Source organism: Polypterus senegalus, chromosome 10 (genome assembly GCF_016835505.1).
Source record: "Polypterus senegalus isolate Bchr_013 chromosome 10, ASM1683550v1, whole genome shotgun sequence".
In the NCBI taxonomy this organism is placed as follows: domain Eukaryota; kingdom Metazoa; phylum Chordata; class Cladistia; order Polypteriformes; family Polypteridae; genus Polypterus; species Polypterus senegalus.
Genome location: NC_053163.1, coordinates 23,827,381 through 23,848,025, shown reverse-complemented (window position 1 = coordinate 23,848,025; position 20,645 = coordinate 23,827,381). Strand labels below are relative to the sequence as shown.

The window sequence follows — 20,645 nt, the reverse complement described above, 5'->3', positions numbered from 1 at the left end:
GAAGTCCTTCCACTTGATGTGATAGGGTGCATTTAGAGTTTGTACTAAGTACTAAGGTGTTGTGCCATGTTAGCCATTATGGATGTGGTGAGAAGTTAAGCAAAGTGACCCCAGATTACAATATGCACGCTTTCGAGGCAATTCAGACTCTTCTTCAGGAAAGACGTACTAATGAACCTTTATTATCTGCATATACTTGGTGAATGAGGAGTGATTTGTTTTGTGCAGCTTACAATGATCGTCTGGGCAGCACGGTGGTAGCACTGCCACCTCGCAGAAAGGAGTCCAGGGTTCACATCCCAGGTCCACCGTGTACGGAGTTTGCATTTGCTCTCCGTGTCCATGTGGGTTTCCTCTCACAGTCCAAAGACATGCAGGTTTAGGTAAGCTGATGATGCGGAATTGGCCCGTGTGAGTCCTGTGATGGATTGGCACCCTGTCTGGGGTTCGTTCCCTGCCTTGTGCCCTATTCTTGCTTGGATAGGCTCCGGCAGACCCCCACAACCCTGTTCAGGATAAAGTGAGTGGGAGAATGACTGACTGACTGACTGACTGTGATCGTCAGGCCCTGAAAGCTGAAAGCCCACTTGGTGTTGTCTTAGGGGCGAGTGGTGGTGTTACCTTGCTGCTCCTAGTCCTCCATCAGCACTGCATATACTCACAGATAAGTCGGGACTTGCTTTTACCGTATAATTTCTGGTATTTTATAATGTCGGTCGTATAAGTTGAATGAGGAAACCCACGCTATTGGTCCAAGATTTTATGATATGCTAATGCCCACCTGAGAGAGTAGCCAAGGAGCACACTGCCTTTTTTTTTTTTTTTAATGTGGGCGTGGCAATGCGCTGTATCAGCGTGTGCTCCTAACCTCTCTCTCTCTATTCTGCCTACATGACCACACGGTAATACCCAAACTATTCCGAAGCAACGTTTGCACTGTTTTTGTGTATCTCACACCCTCATACACCTTTATCGTAAGAGCATCCCTTATCTACGATGGAGTGTTCGATCAGAAGAAAAATGAAGCTGGTTTTAAATTAAACATCATTGAAGTAGCGAAAGAAATTGGTAACTCCGCTGCTGCAACAAAATTCAATGTGTCTGAGAAACTGGTGTGAGATCGGAAGATGTAAAAAAAAAAAAAAAGTCGCATTTTTGAATGGGCATATAAGTCAGGGTCTGATTTTATGATCGCTTTTTTGTGTTTCGACTTATGTGTGAGTATATATGGTATATTTTAAATGTGAAAGATGAAGCTCTCAGCCAGTATGTGAGATCACCGCTTCAAACACAAGGGCTCACGTCAAAGGGAATCGCACAAAACTAAGCTGAGATGACGGATTGATGTGTGTTACGGATCAAAGCGGTGTGTTTTTTCCACTCTTTTCCACTGCTAAGATACTTGAAATTATTTTTTCAATTAATCCTTACAATATCTTCACGTGCTGACCAAATTCTGTACCTTTCGGATCTTTTGTTTGTTAGATTCTGGTGCCCACTTTGTCAAGATTTTTCACCCCAAACCTAATTTATATTAAATGACCGTCTTCACTTGCAGTACCAATGGCCCTAACCTTTAGAACAGACAACAATGACAAGAGTTTCATGGGTTAAGCAGATGACATGTAAGGTGTTTTTGCTGATTTCCAAACACAAAATGCGGTCAAATTTGACCCAAAGACAATGTAAGAGTTAAAAGGACAAGCTGCTTCTTCACAATCACACAAAATATTAATTTGCCACGTGAAATTGCATTTTAAAGTGAAGCTTTTTTTTTCTCTTCAGAATTAAAAAAAAAATAAATACCCAGCTAACACTTGTGTTTTATGGCAGTTTGGATACTCTTAGTATATTACCGCCATCTGCTGTACAGACAGCTTGAATTAACGTTTTAGAATTACGGTCAATGGTACTGGGGTCCTAAACTAAAGACAAAAGCATTTAAAATTATTTTTTTTCGAGTGTTATCGAGCATTGATGCACATCTTTTGATTGTACAAAATATTACAAAACCAGAATTTTAGGAAGGGGGAAAAACATTTTTTGTGAGGCTCAGTCATTTTAAAGGGAGTCTGGCTGTGCGCACCTCACCACGCTGTTAGTCTTCCTCCATAGAACCCTTCACCCACTGGGGCACCGTTTTCAAGTCATCTCTACATTATGTTATTGACATTATTAAATGTTGATAATTTTTAAAGCACTTTTCATAGTGAGAGAGACGGCCAATTAGAGACAGGGGATGATTAAGGGGCCAGAATGACTAGGCCATGGAGGGCAATTTAGGCTGAACTTTGGGATACACCATACTCTTTGTAAAGGATGCCCAGGGATGTTTTATGACCACAGAGAGTCAGGACCTTGGTTTTTACGCCCCATCTTTACAGCACAGTATCACTGTGAAAGCACTGGGGCAATGAGAGCCACATTCAGATCACAAGGTAGGCACCCCTGCTGGCCTCACCAACTCCTCTTCCAGTAGCAACCCAAGCTTTTCCTAAGCTTGGCTTCATGTGGATGACCTCTTCTGAAGTGGATGTGGTGTGGCAGCTGGCAAACTGCTGTCTCTGTGCTGTAGTCAATCATAACAAAAAAAAGTCACACTTATGATTGCCTACAGACTCTTTATGATATGAAAGCTTAGAACTTTAGAACTCTGTTTTATGTGGGAAGTTAACAAGATTGCGAAAAAGTAAGTAGGACTTGAAAAATACCAAACTTGTGCTTTGTTTTATATATCTATCTATCTACAAACCGGATTCCAAAAAAGTTGGGACACTATACAAATCGTGAATAAACACTGAATGCAATGATGTAGAGGTGCCAACTTCTAATATTTTATTCAGAATAGAACATAAATCACGGAACAAAAGTTTAAACTGAGAAAATGTAGCATTTTAAGGGAAAAATATGTTGATTCAGAATTTCATGGTGTCAACAAATCCCAAAAAGTTGGGACAAGGCCATTTTCACCACTGTGTGGCATCTCCCCTTCTTCTTACAACACTCAACAGACGTCTCGGGACCGAGGAGACCAGTTTCTCAAGTTTAGAAATAGGAATGCTCTCCCATTCTTATCTAATACAGGCCTCTAACTGTTCAATCGTCTTGGGCCTTCTTTGTCTCACCTTCCTCTTTACGATGCGCCAAATGTTCTCTATAGGTGAAAGATCTGGACTGCAGACTGGCCATTTCAGTACCCGGATCCTTCTCCTACGCAGCCATGATGTTGTGATTGATGCAGAATGTGGTCTGGCATTATCTTGTTGAAAAATGCAGGGTCTTCCCTGAAAGAGATGACGTCTGGATGGGAGCATATGTTGTTCTAGAACCTGAATATATTTTTCTGCATTGATGGTGCCTTTCCAGACATGCAAGCTGCCCATGCCACACGCACTCATGCAACCCCATACCATCAGAGATGCAGGCTTCTGAACTGAGCGTTGATAACAACTTGGGTTGTCCTTGTCCTCTTTGGTCCGGATGACATGGCGTCCCAGATTTCCAAAAGAACTTTGAATCGTGACTCGTCTGACCACAGAACAGTCTTCCATTTTGCCACACTCCATTTTAAATGATCCCTGGCCCAGTGACAACGCCTGAGCTTGTGGATCTTGCTTAGAAATGGCTTCTTCTTTGCACTGTAGAGTTTCAGCTGGCAGCGTGGATGGCACGGTGGATTGTGTTCACTGACAATGGTTTCTGGAAGTATTCCTGAGCCCATTCTGTGATTTCCTTTACAGTAGCATTCCTGTTTGTGGTGCAGTGTCGTTTAAGGGCCGGAGATCACGGGCATCCAGTATGGTTTTACGGCCTTGACCCTTACGCACAGAGATTGTTCCAGATTCTCTGAATCTTGGATGATGTTATGCACAGTTGATGATGATAGATGCAAAGTCTTTGCAATTTTTCGCTGGGTAACACCTTTCTGATATTGCTCCACTATCTTGCTGCGCAACATTGTGGGAATTGGTGATCCTCTACCCATCTTGGCTTCTGAGAGACACTGCCACTCTGAGAAGCTCTTTTATACCCAATCATGTTGCCAATTGACCTAATTAGTGTTTATTGGTCTTCCAGCTCTTCGTTATGCTCAAATTTACTTTTTCCAGCCTCTTATTGCTACTTGTCCCAACTTTTTGGGATTTGTTGACACCGTGAAATTTTGAATCAACATATTTTTCCTTTAAAATGATACATTTACTCGGATTAAGCGTTTGATCTGTCATCTACGTTCTATTACAAATAAAATATTGACATTTGCCATCTCCACATCATTGCGTTCAGTTTTTATTCACAATTTGTTTAGTGTCCCAACTTTTTTGGAATCCGGTTTGTGTGTGTGTGTATAAATATATATATATATATATATATATATATATATATATAGCATCCAGAAAGTATTCACAGCGCATCACGTTTTCCACATTTTGTTATGTTACAGCCTTATTCCAAAATGGATTAAATTCATTTTTTTTCCTCAGAATTAGGGTTGGATGGGAAGCGTCGGTGCATAGCCATTTTAAGATCTCTCCAGAGATGTTCAATCAGATTCAAGTTTGGGCTCTGGCTGGGCCGTACATTTCCGCCCTTATGATTTAGAGTAATACCAATAGTCGTCTTCAGCAAAAATGATTAGAAGGCTTTGAAGTTGTGCAAGAAACATCAGCCCACACATTGGGCTTCACCCCTTAATAAAATACGAGAGGTTAAATTTACTCCTTTTTAGAACTGATAGGGACCAGTAATGGAGGCGAGTGGAGTGTCATTTTGTGCTATTTTGAGCTTCCTGATCATGAACGTGATAATATTGTTGCTATTTGATTCTTTACTGGTGGTCCTAAGCCCTCTTAGAGCTACTTGCTAAAGGTTAAAAATGACTCATCTCAAACGTAAGCATGATGGATATCACTTTTCACTATTTCAATTAAGAATGTGATGTTATTTTTGAGCTGTGATCCTTTAGCAGGTATCTAGCCGTCTACAGAGGGTGAAAAATGACAACTTTCTATTGTAATCGAATATTTAGACTTTAAACTGAAGCACATGTTTTAATATTTAAAGTACAAGGTGTGTCAAAATTATGTTAACACAAATGGTACTGCTATATATACTTATATACAATTTATGTGCCACATATGGTATACATGTTGAACGTGATGGTGAATAGGTTGAGACATTCCTGTAAATCATTTTGCACATATGAAGTAAGTTTTGTGAATAAATCGTTTCCGCCATTCAAATGTTAACACAACTTTGACTCCCCCTCTATTTGAGACGACTGCTCTTGTACCTCCTGAAGTAAATCGCTTCACTTCTTATGAACACCTGATTTAGGGTGTTTGACTTGTGTTAATTCAGACTTATGGACAGCCATACCAGCTCCATGTTCTCTCCATCCTTTGACGTGCCTGTCCGGTGTAATCAAAGGGCTTTCAATTTGCTTCTTTCTTAACCTGTCATGGTCAATTAGAATGTGAAATTTATACATCGCCCTGCTAGCCTGGGAACATTATACACACTACAGCTAGCCTTCCACTATCAATACCTGTCACCACCCACCTGAACCAAATGGCCATGTTTTCCAGAATTCTCCTTGTAATGCGTTAAAGAAAACATGTCCTACTGCTTACAAAGTTAAGAATTTACCTTTGCCAGCTCAGCTACATCTGGAAAAGGGAAGATTAAACGTTGTCACAAACAACACTGAACTTAAAGGAGATGATCGTTTTGACAAAGATTGTGTAATTAATTGTGTTTTTTTTTTTTTTGGTCTTAACAGGAGAAGGAACGAAGACCACTGAAGGAGGGCGTGCAGGACATGCTTGTCAAACATCATTTGTTTAGCTGGGATATTGACGGTTGATGGAAGTTGAGGAAAAGCCAAAAATTAGTTGCCCATTGTCATTCCCACCCCCCCTCCATTTCTCTCGTTATTAAAAATTACACAAGAACACAACACTCCAGATGGCCCTAGTCCATAATTGCACTACTTTGGATTTCTTTTAAGAAGGTGACTGCCAGGTTATTTAGTCCTATCCTATGCAGCGTTTGTCCATTACAAGCCCACATTAGAGGACACAGTTATTTTTATAAGGCAACAAAAGCGGTTATGAGTTTACAGAAAGAGCAGTGGACGGAGAGAGGCCACATCTACCTAATCTCACACGCTCACTCACACAGACAAGTCTTAGCACCTACACCCCACCAAAGAAGTGCATTCACTTTTGTTTTTACGCTAACTTCAGATTCGGCTTTTCTTCGGATGGCCTGCTGTCCTTTTCAAGAGCAATGTATGCCAACTCCTACCACAGCGGATGGCACAGACACTGCAGTTATTGAAGCAAATGCCTACATATGGAGACGTGCACTTGGTGGTGGAGGAGAAGTGGGAATGGAATGGAATGGGGGTACGGGACTCCCGTCAGTGGACAATCCAGTGGAACAGCTCCGAGAGACTGAAAGTAGACTCGATAGGCCGTATAGGCATTGGGGAGGGATACTTCAAAAATGAATGTATATTTGACTAAAGTCAAGAAAATATTGATCACATATAATGAAATTTATGACGGCAAATAGCTCTGCTTGTCACTTTATATCTTATCACAATGTAAATAAACCATATCTCTACACCATTTTGTCTGTTTTTATTATACTTCAGTTTGGGGACCATCAAAGTCAAATTCTTTGTGGGCACTAGATAATGGAGAGAGTTTTCTGAATACAAGTCTGCGTCATACATAGGGTTTGAGGGTTGATCGATTATTATTTTTTTTTTTTTTACTACACTGGACAGCAAAGATTTTCCTTCTTGAACACTTTGCTTGGGTCTTTTGTATTTTTGACTGCTGATCACAGAACTCCCCTTTCCATTTTCCTATCGTGTACCGTTTTACTGTAATCGCCTTTTTTGGCAATTTCCTCTCACAAGTATACACAAAGTACAACAGCCACAGCTGGGACTATCTGTGGTGGTCTAAAAGTATCAGCACTGCCACTAGGACTTCATGTCGACTATGCCAAATACTGCTAATGGGAGAGCCACGGTAAAGAGTCTCAGTACATTAAAAATGACCGGCCGCTCCGTAAGGACAGAAAGGTGTGGCACACAATTGCAGTGGAGAATGACCAAGTGCATCCTGGGACATAAGGTCATGCAGCACTCTGACAGACTCAGAGAATTAAACCTGTTTAGTCTCCAGCAGAGGAGACTGTGTGGGGACTTGATCCAGGTCTTTAAAATCCTCAAAGGCATTGATAAAGTAGATCCAGCACAACAGTGAAGCACATGCATGAGAATACCACTGGAAATTAGGGAAAAGAGCAATAAGGACTGAAGCCAGGAAGAACTTCTTTACTCAAAGAGTTGTGGGAATCTACAACAGAGACATGGAGGTAAAACAGAAACCTTGACAACCTTTAAGCAGAATCTGGATGTGATACTGGGACAGCTTAGCTATCGGTTAAACAAATGGGCTTGATGGACTGAATGATCACCTCTTGTTTATCAAATTTCTTACCTACTTGGGTAACAAGACCTTCCAAGAATCAGTAAATAACCTCTGTGCAGAGTGGCCTATTAAGAGCCTTGAAAATATGAAAGATTTACAGGTCTTATACTGAAGTATGCAATATCAAAAGAAATATGTCTCACTTAAGTCAGCTCTGATCATTCCAAAGGGAATTTGTTTTACATACCCACTGGTTTGTTATTAAGACTGAAGACGCCTTTTTGTTATACGACGACATTTGAGTAACAGATGCAGTTCCTAGACTAAAAGTGTTACTGTAGTTTATAAACCGGCCTAGTATACTAACCGGTTATGGGGGGCTATGGCAGACCAACATTTTTGGGGTCCTGAAGCTTGAACTGTTATGGGGACCCCTTTGTAACCAGCAATGAGGTTGAAGTAACCATTGTTTTCTTCTTCAGTGGGGTAATTTTTCGACACATCACCACAAATTGTTTGAAAATGTAACCACTACATTTCAGATTTTGATTAACATTTCTGTACTGGATCATCTCAGACGCCAAACTCACTGGTATGAAGAAATATCTTCTATACCTTTATGGTTTGAGTTATGGGGAGGTGAAAAAAATAGGGAAATGTTACGGTGCATCAACGAATGATGAAATAAAAGATAGAAAAGACCACAGTTAAATATTCACCTTTTATTTTAGACATTTTGGAAATAAAGATACCGAAATGTTGTCCTTCCCAACAACCGCAACCAACGAAATATGCTTTCATTTTTTTTTTAATTATGGCTAGCCTAAGAAAAATAATTTTAGTAAAAATTTTTATTCTGTTAAATGTTAAGCATTTTAGTCATTTCATATTAATTATATTTAGAATGAAACATCCTTAAAATGTTATATACATGCATGGTGCATCAACGAATGATGAAATAAAATATAGAAATGACCACAGTTAATTATTAACTTTTTACTTCTAGACATTTTAGAAATAAATAAGTTACCGAAATGTTGTCCTTCCCAACAACCGCAAGCAACAAATTATATACTTTAATTTTTTCGATTACGGCTAGCCTAAGATAAATAATTTTAGTAAAAATTTTAATATTTTCTGTCAAATGTTAAGTATTTTAGTCATTTCATATTAAGTACATTCAGAATGAAACATCCTTAATTGAATGTTTTTTTCACTTATGGCTAGCCTACACGATACTCTGATAACCTTTTAAATTTTAACTATTATTTTGTATTGTATTGCATTATTTATTTATTATTTTTTAAAAGCCCTTTTCCATGCATGAAGACACCTACATTTTTTCAGCAGTGTGGACTAAAGTCGCCTCTGGGACGTCTCCCAGATTAGGGGCCCCGATGCTTAAGCTTCTTGAATTTCACAGTAGATCCGCCCCGGTGGAGAGTATTCCGCAGTGGTCTGACAGAAGAAGTAAAATCTGGACAGGGTGCTTGACTGTGGCAGGACGAGCTCATTGTGGGCCCACTAAGTGAACGTCACATCTTTGAGAGTGGTCTCCTCGTCAGCTTGTTAATCGCAGACTCTAATAAATGAAATCATTAAAGCAAAAAAAAAAAAGTCTCTACAAGATGCAAAGGTGGATGCTTTTATTTGAAATGTAACACAATCCATCATTCTGCCTGATTTTTTTTTTATAAGGGTATCTTGAAATCTTTCTTTAAAAAAAAAAATCATGCAATAATGAAAAGCAATTTCCCAAAACAGAATGGACTTTTTAAATACATAAACATTCTCAATTTACTTTCATCAAATCCAAAACCCCAAACTCTTTAGTAATTAATAAAATATCAAAAAGCAAGAAGGTCAATAAAAAAGTTTTTTTTTTTTTTTTTTAAATATCTGCATATAAAATAAGTCAGGCTATAATATGTAAAATCTTATCTTCACTCTTAATGCCTTTTTCGGTTCTCGCTATACCTTCAACTCGAACCTTTCACAAAGCAAAACAAAACAAAAAACACTTTACAGATAACGAAAATGTAGGACTCGAGTTACTCACAGAAAACGTTCATTGGGTTCTAGACAGTGGTCACCTGAAATCTGCCTTTTAATTGTACAGATTCCCCTCATTCTTCTCTTCTTTTGCCCAGGATGAAACACTGAAACCAACCAGACATTCTTGACAAAAGAACACAATCAAACAGGACAATCTCCTCAGTCAAGTGCTTTCTAAACTAGAAATTACATTTCAGTACATCGGTGGTTTATTATTATTATCGGTGGTTGATTATTAAGTATAATCCATTTAGTGTGAAGCAGCAAGACTGGTTGCAGAGTTACGCTGGCCACAGGTCTCCAATAAAAGCTACTTTATAGGATATATGAAGTTTGTATCATCATGCCTTAGAAGATTTTTAAAAATCAGACTCATTGCCTTACAACACCATAAAGGAAAGATAACACAATTCCCCACATTCTTACATTGTTTAGTAAAAATCTTGCAGCATAAAGTCACAAACTACTGGCACAGGATTACTTTAAGTAAACAACCCTGCCAGTCACAAATGCATTTTCCTAACATTCTTGATCCCATTCAGGGTTCTGATGTCCATCCATTTTCTAACCCACTTACACAGCTCAAGTGTCCTATGGAACTGGTGCCTACCCAGGCAGCACTGGGCACAGACAGTCACTCCCACACCCCACTCATCCAGAGACACTCTAGAGATGCCAGCTGGCCTAACATGCAGGAGTTCTTGGGCAGGCACAGGGAGAACTTGGAGGCCACATTTGGATTCAAACCTTAGCCTCCCAAGTGTCCCAACTGCCCCTGTAAGTAATAAGCATTTTATCAGATATCCGTTATGATGATGTGGTTTATAAAATGAAGGACTTGAGAATGTATTATTGCAAGATTTCAATGATGATTAACAATTCAGAAACATGAGGTGGGCCAAAAGTTGGTATACAGTATTTATTCATTATTTATATTTATTTTATAGGTATTTTTGATTTGATACATTTCATCAAATCTCCAAGTGGAAATGGTCTTTTCACAGGACCTTAAGAGGTCCGCGCACAGGGTCAGCCATTGTTCAGTACTGTTTGGGGTCTTTAGTCTCTTAGGTGCTCAAAATGTCCTCCCATCAACATTCCTGGTCCCTGTCCCCCACACTGTGACACACAAATTCTGCTGAGCATCAATATCCATAAATACCTGCGAGATGTACTCCTTCGATTTATGTACTGTGTGGACCTTCCTCTCAAAATCCTTCTCATTTACTGGCCCCCAAAAAAAGAAGTTTATAGGTAAAGATTAGTAAATACTGCATTACCTACTGTTGGCCCGCCCTGTATTTTGTTACTGAATAGTATAGCTCTCAAGAGGAGGATGGATTCAGGTCAGAAAATCACAGAATTGGTAACAGACTTCCAAGAGGAACTGAAAATGTAAACAGCATCTACTATGTTACTGGGATGCAATAAGCAAGCCAAATCAACATTCAGAGATACCTCAAAATATGTAAAGATTTCAAGAAATCTCGGAATGACGCACTATTCATGTGAAGTCATCTCTCAAAATGACTTCCTGCAAAACTGCCAGTATATTCAGTGAGACTTTCAGATATGTTAAACTGAGCAGGAGGTTAGTTTGAGATATCTTGAAATGTATTTCACATACGTGAACATGGACAGAAAGCATATTCATCAAAATGAAGATATCTATAAACATTCTTCGATCTCAAACCCATTTCATGATATCTAAAAATGTCTTTCAGGACACCCTCAATATTATTTTAAGATATCTTGTACAAGTTTAAAGATACATTTAAAAACAAATTAAACTATTCCATGATATCTAATCATTTTTAGGCATCTACAACACACATTTTTAGTTCTCAAAAATAGCTTCCTGTTCATTTTCAGCCACCTGAAATGCAGGTCAAGATATCTCTAGAATTATCCTCTGCTCATTTTAACATTGTTGAAATGCGTTTCAAATGTATTTTAAAATATTCTTTCAATGAGACTTACAGTGAGTATGACATTTTATAGGAAGTGATTTTCAGCTATCACGAAATGCATTTCAGATAGCTGAAAATACATGCAGGGTCAATTTGAGATGTCTGAAAATGCATTTCAGATATTTTAAAATATAAAAAAAGAGAGAAACAGGTCTCAAATATCTTAAAAAGTAGACTGCATTGTCAGATATCTCTAAATGTTAGAAGGCACCCCCAACCTAGTAACATTTTTAGCAGTATATCTTTTTTATAAATGAAAAAAAAGATACCAGATCTTGCTTACTTCCTGTAAAGACTGAATCCCTCAAAGTCTAGAAGTTTAACAGTGATGTTTAATAAACTATGGGATAAAGAAAACACCTCAAACAGAAGGAGATCATACTTGAAACCGGCCAAATCCATACACTCCTTAATTTCCTTCCAACGACTCCTGCAAAGTGGGCCTAGTTCTACCGCATTTAAACGGTGCCTGTGCAGAGCTGAACTCAAACACAGTCTTCTGTTTCCGCTCAGATTTAAAAGTAACAATCGACTCCATGTCTTTACGTTTCCAGAGAAATCGGAATCAGAGCTAAAAAAAAAAAAACTGATTCCAGCAACCATTGAAATATTAAATGAGCACTCGAAATGCAGAAGTCAAATAGCGTATATGTGGAATGCAAAGACGAATGAACGGCAGCAATGGCCGAGGGCTTGGTATAGTATTTGTGTTTGCAACATGTATCAGTTACAATATAACATGTTTACCGCTATTCCACCTCTTTTTTTATTACTAATATTTTTCTTCTTATCTAAATATTTTCATTCTTTTTACTATGATAGATTATACATATTATATCATACTGAATAATCAGAATACATTTAGTGATTATAATTTATATACTACAAAGTAAAAAGTATGAGTGCAGCCATACACGTGTATACATGTACGTTCTTATGCACCTACATTACATTACTTTCACTTCAGCAGTTTTCTTTTTATTTTTTTTTATATATAATAAAGAGATATCACTACATGTTAATTCGGCTTGTCATAGGATATTGCTAATTCTGAACCTGTAACACAGATTGTTCCCTTACCAAGTTTTAATGTCTGTGATATCCTTCTATTTCAGGTCCTTAAATCCAGATTCCTTACAAAAGAATGGTACAGGGCAGTACCTTGGAAATTACAAATACATCTGAGCAGTGCCATGCTGCCCATTTCCATTGCCTTCACTGCCAACCACACACACAAACACACAAAAGCAGCACAACGTTACACTCTGCAACCAGTCTATCAAGATTAAGGAGACTGTCCTGAGAAAGCCCAGCACTGGGTGAAGAGAAAGTAATAGCAAGATCAGGTACTGTTGATTTTTGCAAACCTTTCTAAACAATAAAAAATAAAAACAGAATATTTTACTGTCTGTTGAATTTGGAGATGTCCTACAAATATGAAAAACAAAAAGTTGGCTTTTTTTTAGCCATTCATCAAGTTTATTGGACATTAATGTCTGACTGGTAAATAAATAAAAAACAGACTTACTATTTCCTTGATGTGAATGTTAATTGTGAATTTCAGCTATAGGATGTAAGAAACGTAGAAAAAAAATAATATTTAAAGTTCAGTTATAGTCTTGTTTTTTTTTTTTTTCGGATATGAAAAAAAAAATCAAAAAGATGTTTTCCTGTTCAGATGAAGAAGTGATGAAACACAGATCAGGAAAAAAAGAACACTCAACTACAGATTGAATTCAGTTTTCATTCATTGTTTTTTTTTTTTTTTTTAAATATAACTACAAGTATTAGTCAAGAAGAAATCATATACAGCAGAGCACATTTGTTTCTTCTTCATACATAAACGTCTTGTGTGCCAGAAAAAATTAACTTGTAGCTACATTTAAAAACAGAAAACAAAGTGGCATTATTGTTTTTTTCTATGCATATTTTAAACTTTTTTTATGTACTTTTTTAGCATTTGTCTACTGGTCTGAAAAAAAAGCTCTGGAAAATAATTAGACCCAAAAACATATACTGTACAACTTTTCAGATTTTTTTCTTCTTCTTTTTTGGTGCAGTAATTTGACAAATAATTTCAAACAAATCTCACCCCTAAACTACTTCATTTTCATTTTTAAGTTTTTTTTTTTTTTTGCTACTGGTCAGATTCTGACAATAAAAATAGAAAACAAAACCAAAAGAACTCTTGCTGCTTTTATGTTATTTCAGTAGCACTTAGTACAGCGAGCTGGTCACTGGGCCCTCATTCTCTCATCATAACCCAAGTGGACTGGTCCAGTTTTATCATTTCTGGACAGCTGAGGGAGAATTTCTAAAGTGCTCACACACAGCGGCCTTCAACTCCTAGAATTACCACCATGGCCCCTCAGGAAGGCTTGACGTTACCCATGATTCCCAGCCAAAGGATGATTTACTGTACTCCACACTTAAAATGCAAGATCAAAACTCAATTCAATACACATGGACGGGCTACACGTCACAAGCCATGGAATAACTAAGCAATGTTCACAGTGAATGACTGTGCAGGTTTTCTTACAAAAAAAAAATGTGCAATTAAAAGGACATGTTAATCAAACACATTGTTTAAAAGAGAGAAAAAAAAAAAAATCACTAAAACAAAACCTTGTACATTTCACGGTGCAAGGTCAGATGGACCACTGTATTTATTCCACAAAAATAAAAGGGCTGTTCCTCATGTTTCTGGTTAACCAGCATGAGGATTAGACTACACTGGAGTTCCACAATACAGTCTAATAAAACAGAACAAGACATCCATTGAAAGGTGTACGCAGACCGTAGAAGTAACCCATCTCTTTAATCTTTTAGGTTTTCCCCTCCATTGAGAGTCTCTGTATCTGGTGCTCTAATAGTAGACTAGAGGAATCTTTAATCAGTAAGTGAATTCAAAGCTATAAAAGAAACATGCTCTATAAAAAATTGATTTTTTAAAATTCGGTAGACAAATTATGTAGTCCGTTTAAAGTGCTTTTGTCTCATTTTCATAATTTAGCCTTGATCAAAATTATTTTCCATAGGGATTCTATAAGCTCACAGCCCACCATTATTCCCTTTCATTGACAAATAGTTTAAACCATTCTCTGTAACAAAATCAAGTACACTGAAATTACAAAAACATTCCTAGAACAGAATCACTTTTGAGGTGGACAGCGTTAGTAAGCTTAACAGAGGAACATGAGATAGCCACATTAATGCTATTTGTGCTTCCAAAGTGGCGACGTATCTTTTTGTGCACTTGGTTTATGGAATACGTGACTAGTCTGGCAATTTTTCCTTGCTGAATCGCTTATGAAAACATTTTACACAAAAATATGTTAAGTGTAAAGGTTTCCTCATCCCTACAATTTTATGCTGGACTAAAGTGAAAGGAAAAAATATATATATTAAAAAAAAAAAACATAAAAAACTGTCACGTTCTAATCTGAATTTAGGCTGTATAGCAATATATTGTGTACTACGGAGTCATTGTATATTTTGTGGAATAACAAAGTAAGCATTTATATTTTGTCCATTATTGGATTTATCAACTAAGCCGATTTAAAACTGGTTTTAGTTTTATTTTTCATTACTCCACAATTTAAAAATCTTCAACAACGGACTATTTTTATAACGTTGTAGTTTTTGGGGATTTTCTAAAAAATAAACGAGAGAGGCATTTTCCATCATGCATCACACTACACATTGTCAGAAAGGCCCCTTACTGAAAATCTTTCCCACAGGTCTGAAAGCATGAATAGCAGTGTAATCATCCACCAACATGGCTGTTGCCATTGTGAACGAAATTAAGAGAGAAAGAAACCCTGGGGAACACCAGCATTCCTGAGAAAAATGCATCACAGCAGCCTGGCATTGTACTTAGTGCTACTTAATAAAAAGCAACTCCCCTACATTCAGGAAAGGAGCAATAAAGGTTTCTGTTTAGCTGCCTCCACCACTAGATGTCGGTGCCGTCGAGCTGCTCATTGACTTTCCTTTATGCCTCTGGCCTCCTCTTCGTCTGCCTCCTCCTCCTCCACTCTTTGGCTGTAAAGACATTAAAAGAGTCTGGTAACTAGTGCACATATAAAAACATACCCAAACAACTCCATTTTGGACTTTGGAACTGGCCGGCCATGTTCCGTAACTCAACTACATCCATAATGGCTAACACGGTACAACACCCTAGTACTACACACAATGTGACAAGAAATACAGAGGCTATATAAAGATTTTAGCTTCCCACTCACAGTGGACATTTAATTATATATCACTGATTTAAGCGCAGATCAGTAAACCTTATGAAATGTTTTTTTTCTTTACCATATGTGGACATACCAAAATTTGATCTTCATTTAAACAGTATCTATTCATGAAGGTGATATAACAAACAATGAACTACAAAATGTAAATGTGGCATGATGTTTAAATAACATATTGCCTGTGTAAAAAGTAACATCCTCTCTACTGACACAGAGTACAGTCAGTGTATTATTCGGCAAAAGTGTGTCAAGAAACACTACTGGGGCTCCTGCACTGGGACTGGGACTTCCATTTTAGTTATTCTGGTGAGTGTTCAGCCTATAGTATGTGCATATACATATATATTGATTTAAAGAGCACTGCAAAAATCCAAATTTCCCCCTGGGGATAAATACAGTTATATTTATCGAAGTATACCACTCCATTTACCTAAATGTACTTCTTTCTGCTGCTCCAGTTAGGGGTCGCCACAGCGGATCATCTTCTTCCATATCTTCCTGTCCTTGTCATCTTGCTCTGTCACACTCATCACCTGCATGTCCTCTCTCACCACATCCATAAACCTTCTCTTAGGCCTTCCTCTTTTCCTCTTCCCTGGCAGCTCTATCTTTAACATTCTTTTCCCAATATACTCAGCATCTCTCCTCTTCACATGTCAAAACCAACACAATCTCGCCTCTCTGACTTTGTCTCCTATCCGTCCAACTTGAGCTGACCATCTAATCCTATCCATCCTTGTAAAACCCAATGCAAATCTTAGCATCTTTAACTCTGCCACCACCAGCTCTGTCTCCGGCTTTCTGGCCAGTGACACCATCTCCAACCCATATAACATAGCTGGTCTCACTACTGTTCTGTAGACCTTCCCTTTCATACCACTCCATTTATCACTACCTCAAATACCTAAAATTGGAATGAGATGCACCAGATTTGGTGTAAATAATTAGAACATCATTAGAGAAGACCTGGTTTGAACTGGTCTTGTTTAAACCTCAGACATTTTGCTTGGTTTGCTCTTGGTTATTGAAGTGTGCATTATCACAATGCCTAGAGTAAGAGAGCTCTCTTGGACCATCAGAAAGAAGGTAACAGATGCCTAGGACTCTGGGAAGGGTTTTTAAATCTCCAAAAACAATTGGAAATCAACCATTCCACTATCTGGAAGCTCATCTACAAATGAGGAAGATAAGATTTCAAACAAAAGCCAAATTTTCCAGGCAAGGCAACCTCAGCAAATAGAGCCTGAGAGCAGAATGCAAGATACCAAAAGAAGTCTCTAAGAACTGAAGAATTTCTTCATGGGACTTACACATAGCTTTAACATAACTGTTGATGCCGAAGAGCAAGAGTCTACAAACAGTGTGGTCCCCGGCCGGGCTCAGGAGGACGTGAGGAGGGCTTGTGCCTCCTCCAGACCGCGAGGGGGAGTCCGTCCTGGTTCTGTTGGGGGCCACGGGTCGAGGGCATGGAAGCCCTACCCTGTAGGGGCCCGTGGTCACCGCCAGGCGGCGCCCCGATGCCGGTTTATCCCGTGTGGTTCTCGGCCGGGACGCCTTGGAGGACCAGAGGAGGGCGTGTGCCTCCTCCAGACCGAGTGGGGGCTTCCGTCCTGGTTCTGTTGGGGGCCACGGGTCGAGGGCATGGAAGCCCAACCCTGTAGGGACCCGTGGCCACCGCCAGGTGGCGCCCAGTGCCTAATTGTCCCTGGAGCCCAGCACTTCCGCCACACCAGGAAGTGCTGGGGGGAAGACTTTATGTGGCGCCCGGAGAGCTGCCAGGAGGACAGCCGACACTTCCGCCACGCTGGGGCGTGGCTAAGGAGGGGATACCGGGAACACCTGGGGCTCATCCGGGAGCATTATATAAGGGGCCGCCTCCCTCCAGTCAGTGGTGGATGTCGGGAGGAAGCAGACAGAGCTGGAGAGAGAGGATGGGAGGCGGCCAGGAAGGCACAAGAGACTGTGGGCCTGGACATTGGGGAAATCAGTGCAAGGCGGCACTGGGGGTGCACGTGAGCAATTTGTAAATAATATTATTGTAAATAAACGGTGTGTGGGTGAAAATATGCTGTCCGTCTGTCTGTGTCCGGGCCAGCGTTCACAACAGAAAAAGGCTGCACAAATCAAATCTACATGGGAGGTATGCCAGTAAAATGATGTCCAAAAAACATCACAGCAAAACTAAAGTTTGCCCATGAATAGCAAGTCAAATACAAGGACTTCTGGAACAATGTGCTGTGGGCAAACATGCACTAAGATAGAATAAGAATATACAGTAGAGTTATTTGTCTACCATACCAGAAGACATGTTTGGCATAAACTAAAGACAGTACTTGATCAGAAGAACCCGATACCAAATGTGATGCATGGTGGTGGAAATGGTTTGGGGCTGCTTTGCTGCATCAGGAGCCTGGACAGTTCTCCATCACAGAATCCACTATGAATTCCTGATTGTAACAAATGGTGCTTGAAGATAATTTGAGAAGACTGAAGCTCAACTGAAAATAAACCTTTCGATAGGTCAATAATCCTAAAACACACCAGTACATCCACCAAGGAATAATTGAAGTAGAAGAAAATGCAGAGTCCTGGAATGGCCAAGTCAAAACTTGGATCAGAATCCCATCAAGATCATATGAGGAGATTTAAAAATGGACTGTGCATGCCAGAAATTCCTCAAACACATAACACAGCTGAAAGAAGTCATGTTCTCCCCATGTCTGCGTGGGTTTCCTCCCACAGTCCAAAGACATGCAGATGAGGTGAACTGGCAATCCTAAATTGTCCCTAGTGTGTGCTAGGTGTATATGTGTGTGTGTGTGTGTGTGTGCGCCCTGCCCGGGATTTGTTCTTGCCATGTGCCCTCTGTTGGCTGGGATTGGCTCCAGCAGACCCCAGGGACCCTGTGTTAGGATATAGTGGGTTGGATAATGGATTGATGGATCACCTTTATCTAAAGATACTGCTTAAATGAAGATCAAATCAAACTTTTTACATGACTGTATAATGCACTTTGTAATTACATTTGTAATCTCTTCTGTGACTTAACAGCAAAAACAAAACTCTACAGAAAAAAAATATTTAAAAACCTATTTAATTGTTTAATTTTATTCTATACTGACATTTAAACAAGGTATGCTGATGTTCTTTTATGAAACACAATTTCACACCAATTTAAATGGAATTGGGAACTGCAGTACTGTGTATAAAACTGTCAGAATAATTTGACAGCAAAAAAATCAAATGACAACAGATCAGAAATGTATGAATCATCTTCTGAATTTTAGCGTCTGCATAAATCCAAGTAAATAAAAAAGGAAGTGTATAAGCAATAAAATTATACTTTTAAAATGCAACAAATTACTTTCACTGGTAACTAGGTAGAAACTGAAGGTGACCAAAGTGAGGACACCCTTATCGTTTGATAAATTAAATGTAATTGCACCGTGCATTATGTGCTGGGTGGCTGACTATAAAGATAATGAAAAATTAACATAAAAATTAGACTCTTTCTCCTTGTGATACCCGAAAAACATCAAAATAATTAAAGACTCGAGTCACCCGGATTAAGTGCTTACAGACAACCGAATTGTCACTGAAAAAAATAAATTACATTCGCGTTCTTTAACGGAGATTATCATACAGCAAAGCTCAAACACATTGACATTTTAATAACTGTTACACATAAAAATATAAAGATTTGGAAATGCATATGACTACATTAACAGAAAAGTACAGAATTAGAAATTGGCACCAGATTCATAAAATTCTATCTTAGTGTTATGCAAAGCTATATAGGTGCTGTGCATAAGAGAAATGTGTAAGACATTGTGTGCAAGAAATACATACGACTATATTCAGACAACTTGTGAAACTAGCCAAGACACTACTAAAATCCTTACACAATACAATTACTTGAAATAAATTATTAATTAAAAATGCTTGAAACTACACAGCCCACAGTTAAACTTGCTTACAATGCGTTTTCAGGTTTATAGGCATTATATCAACATTAAATGACCTGTTGTATTTTAAAGGCAATTTACTGTGTGCTGCAATTCTGTTATGTTCTACTGTGTAAAGAAAATGTAAAAAAAAGGCACCACAAACACACCACAACAAACACAATTCCAGGAAAAAGGAACAAATGAAACAAATGAGCACGTATTACAAAAATATTGTAAAAGGGAACTCTGAAAGGCCAAGGCCAGATTTCATCCATCCTAATAAGTAGAAACATAAAAAGGGCGTAAGTCACAAGTCCACTGCAAGAAGGAATTACCTTGTTTTCTTTATTACCCTCTTGGTTCTGAGTGTCATCCTCAGGAGCCATCTGCTTACGTGCAAGCAGAAAGAGACAAGAGAAATTGGAGAAAAGGCATAGAGAGTGATCCAGTGGAGTAATGCAGAAAGGACAGAAGTGGAAAGATTTGTAATATGGAGAAAGCAACTGAAATGTTAGCATGGAGATGGGCACTGAGAGATATATAGCATAATAAATTTAATAGAAGCCAATTGAAAAAACTAGAAATTCCTGGTTCATCTAACAAGCAGCCTATCCCCACTATGAACAATTTTAACAACTTTCACAACCATAGAGTAATATTAGGGATGCTCCGAACAAAAGGTCGCCAATGTAAATCGCAGATTTTCACAAAAAAAATCGGTGAGCAGTAAATTATCTGATCACAAAAAACTATATTTTCAACCTGTGCTTTCCCAAACTTTACAGTAATTTAGTTGTACCTTTACGCAAGGTATTATGGTAGCCGAGACAGCATGCATCTTTTTTTTTGCAGCAAACATCTTGCATTATAAACAAAGAGCAGCAAATGAAGGCTCGTTTTATCAGACAGCGAGAGGAAATTGGAATACTAGCCTTTACATTAAAGTAGAGTAATAAACTGAGAAAT

General features: G+C 38.6%; 1 protein-coding gene and 1 long non-coding RNA gene across 3 annotated transcripts in view; one reads left to right on the top strand and one right to left on the bottom strand.

Moving 5' to 3' along the window:
* The window catches only part of LOC120536961 (small G protein signaling modulator 3-like), a 31,034-nt gene extending 24,402 nt beyond the window's left edge, over positions 1-6,632 (top strand). Inside the window, exon 8 of one of the 2 annotated variants that reach the window (XM_039765541.1) lies at positions 5,780-6,632. In XM_039765541.1, the coding sequence (XP_039621475.1) occupies positions 5,780-5,863 (84 nt within the window). In that variant the 3' untranslated portion in view covers positions 5,864-6,632. The remainder of the gene's footprint in view (positions 1-5,779) is intronic. The other variant, XM_039765542.1, reaches the window with a different exon arrangement.
* Positions 6,633-10,511: 3,879 nt separating this feature from the next.
* On the bottom strand, positions 10,512-20,337 carry LOC120536960. The gene is made up of 2 exons (XR_005635237.1): positions 20,015-20,337; positions 10,512-15,517 (listed from the first exon to the last, which is right to left on the bottom strand). It is a non-coding gene; the product is annotated as an uncharacterized LOC120536960 (long non-coding RNA).
* Between the last annotated feature and the right edge of the window lie 308 nt (positions 20,338-20,645).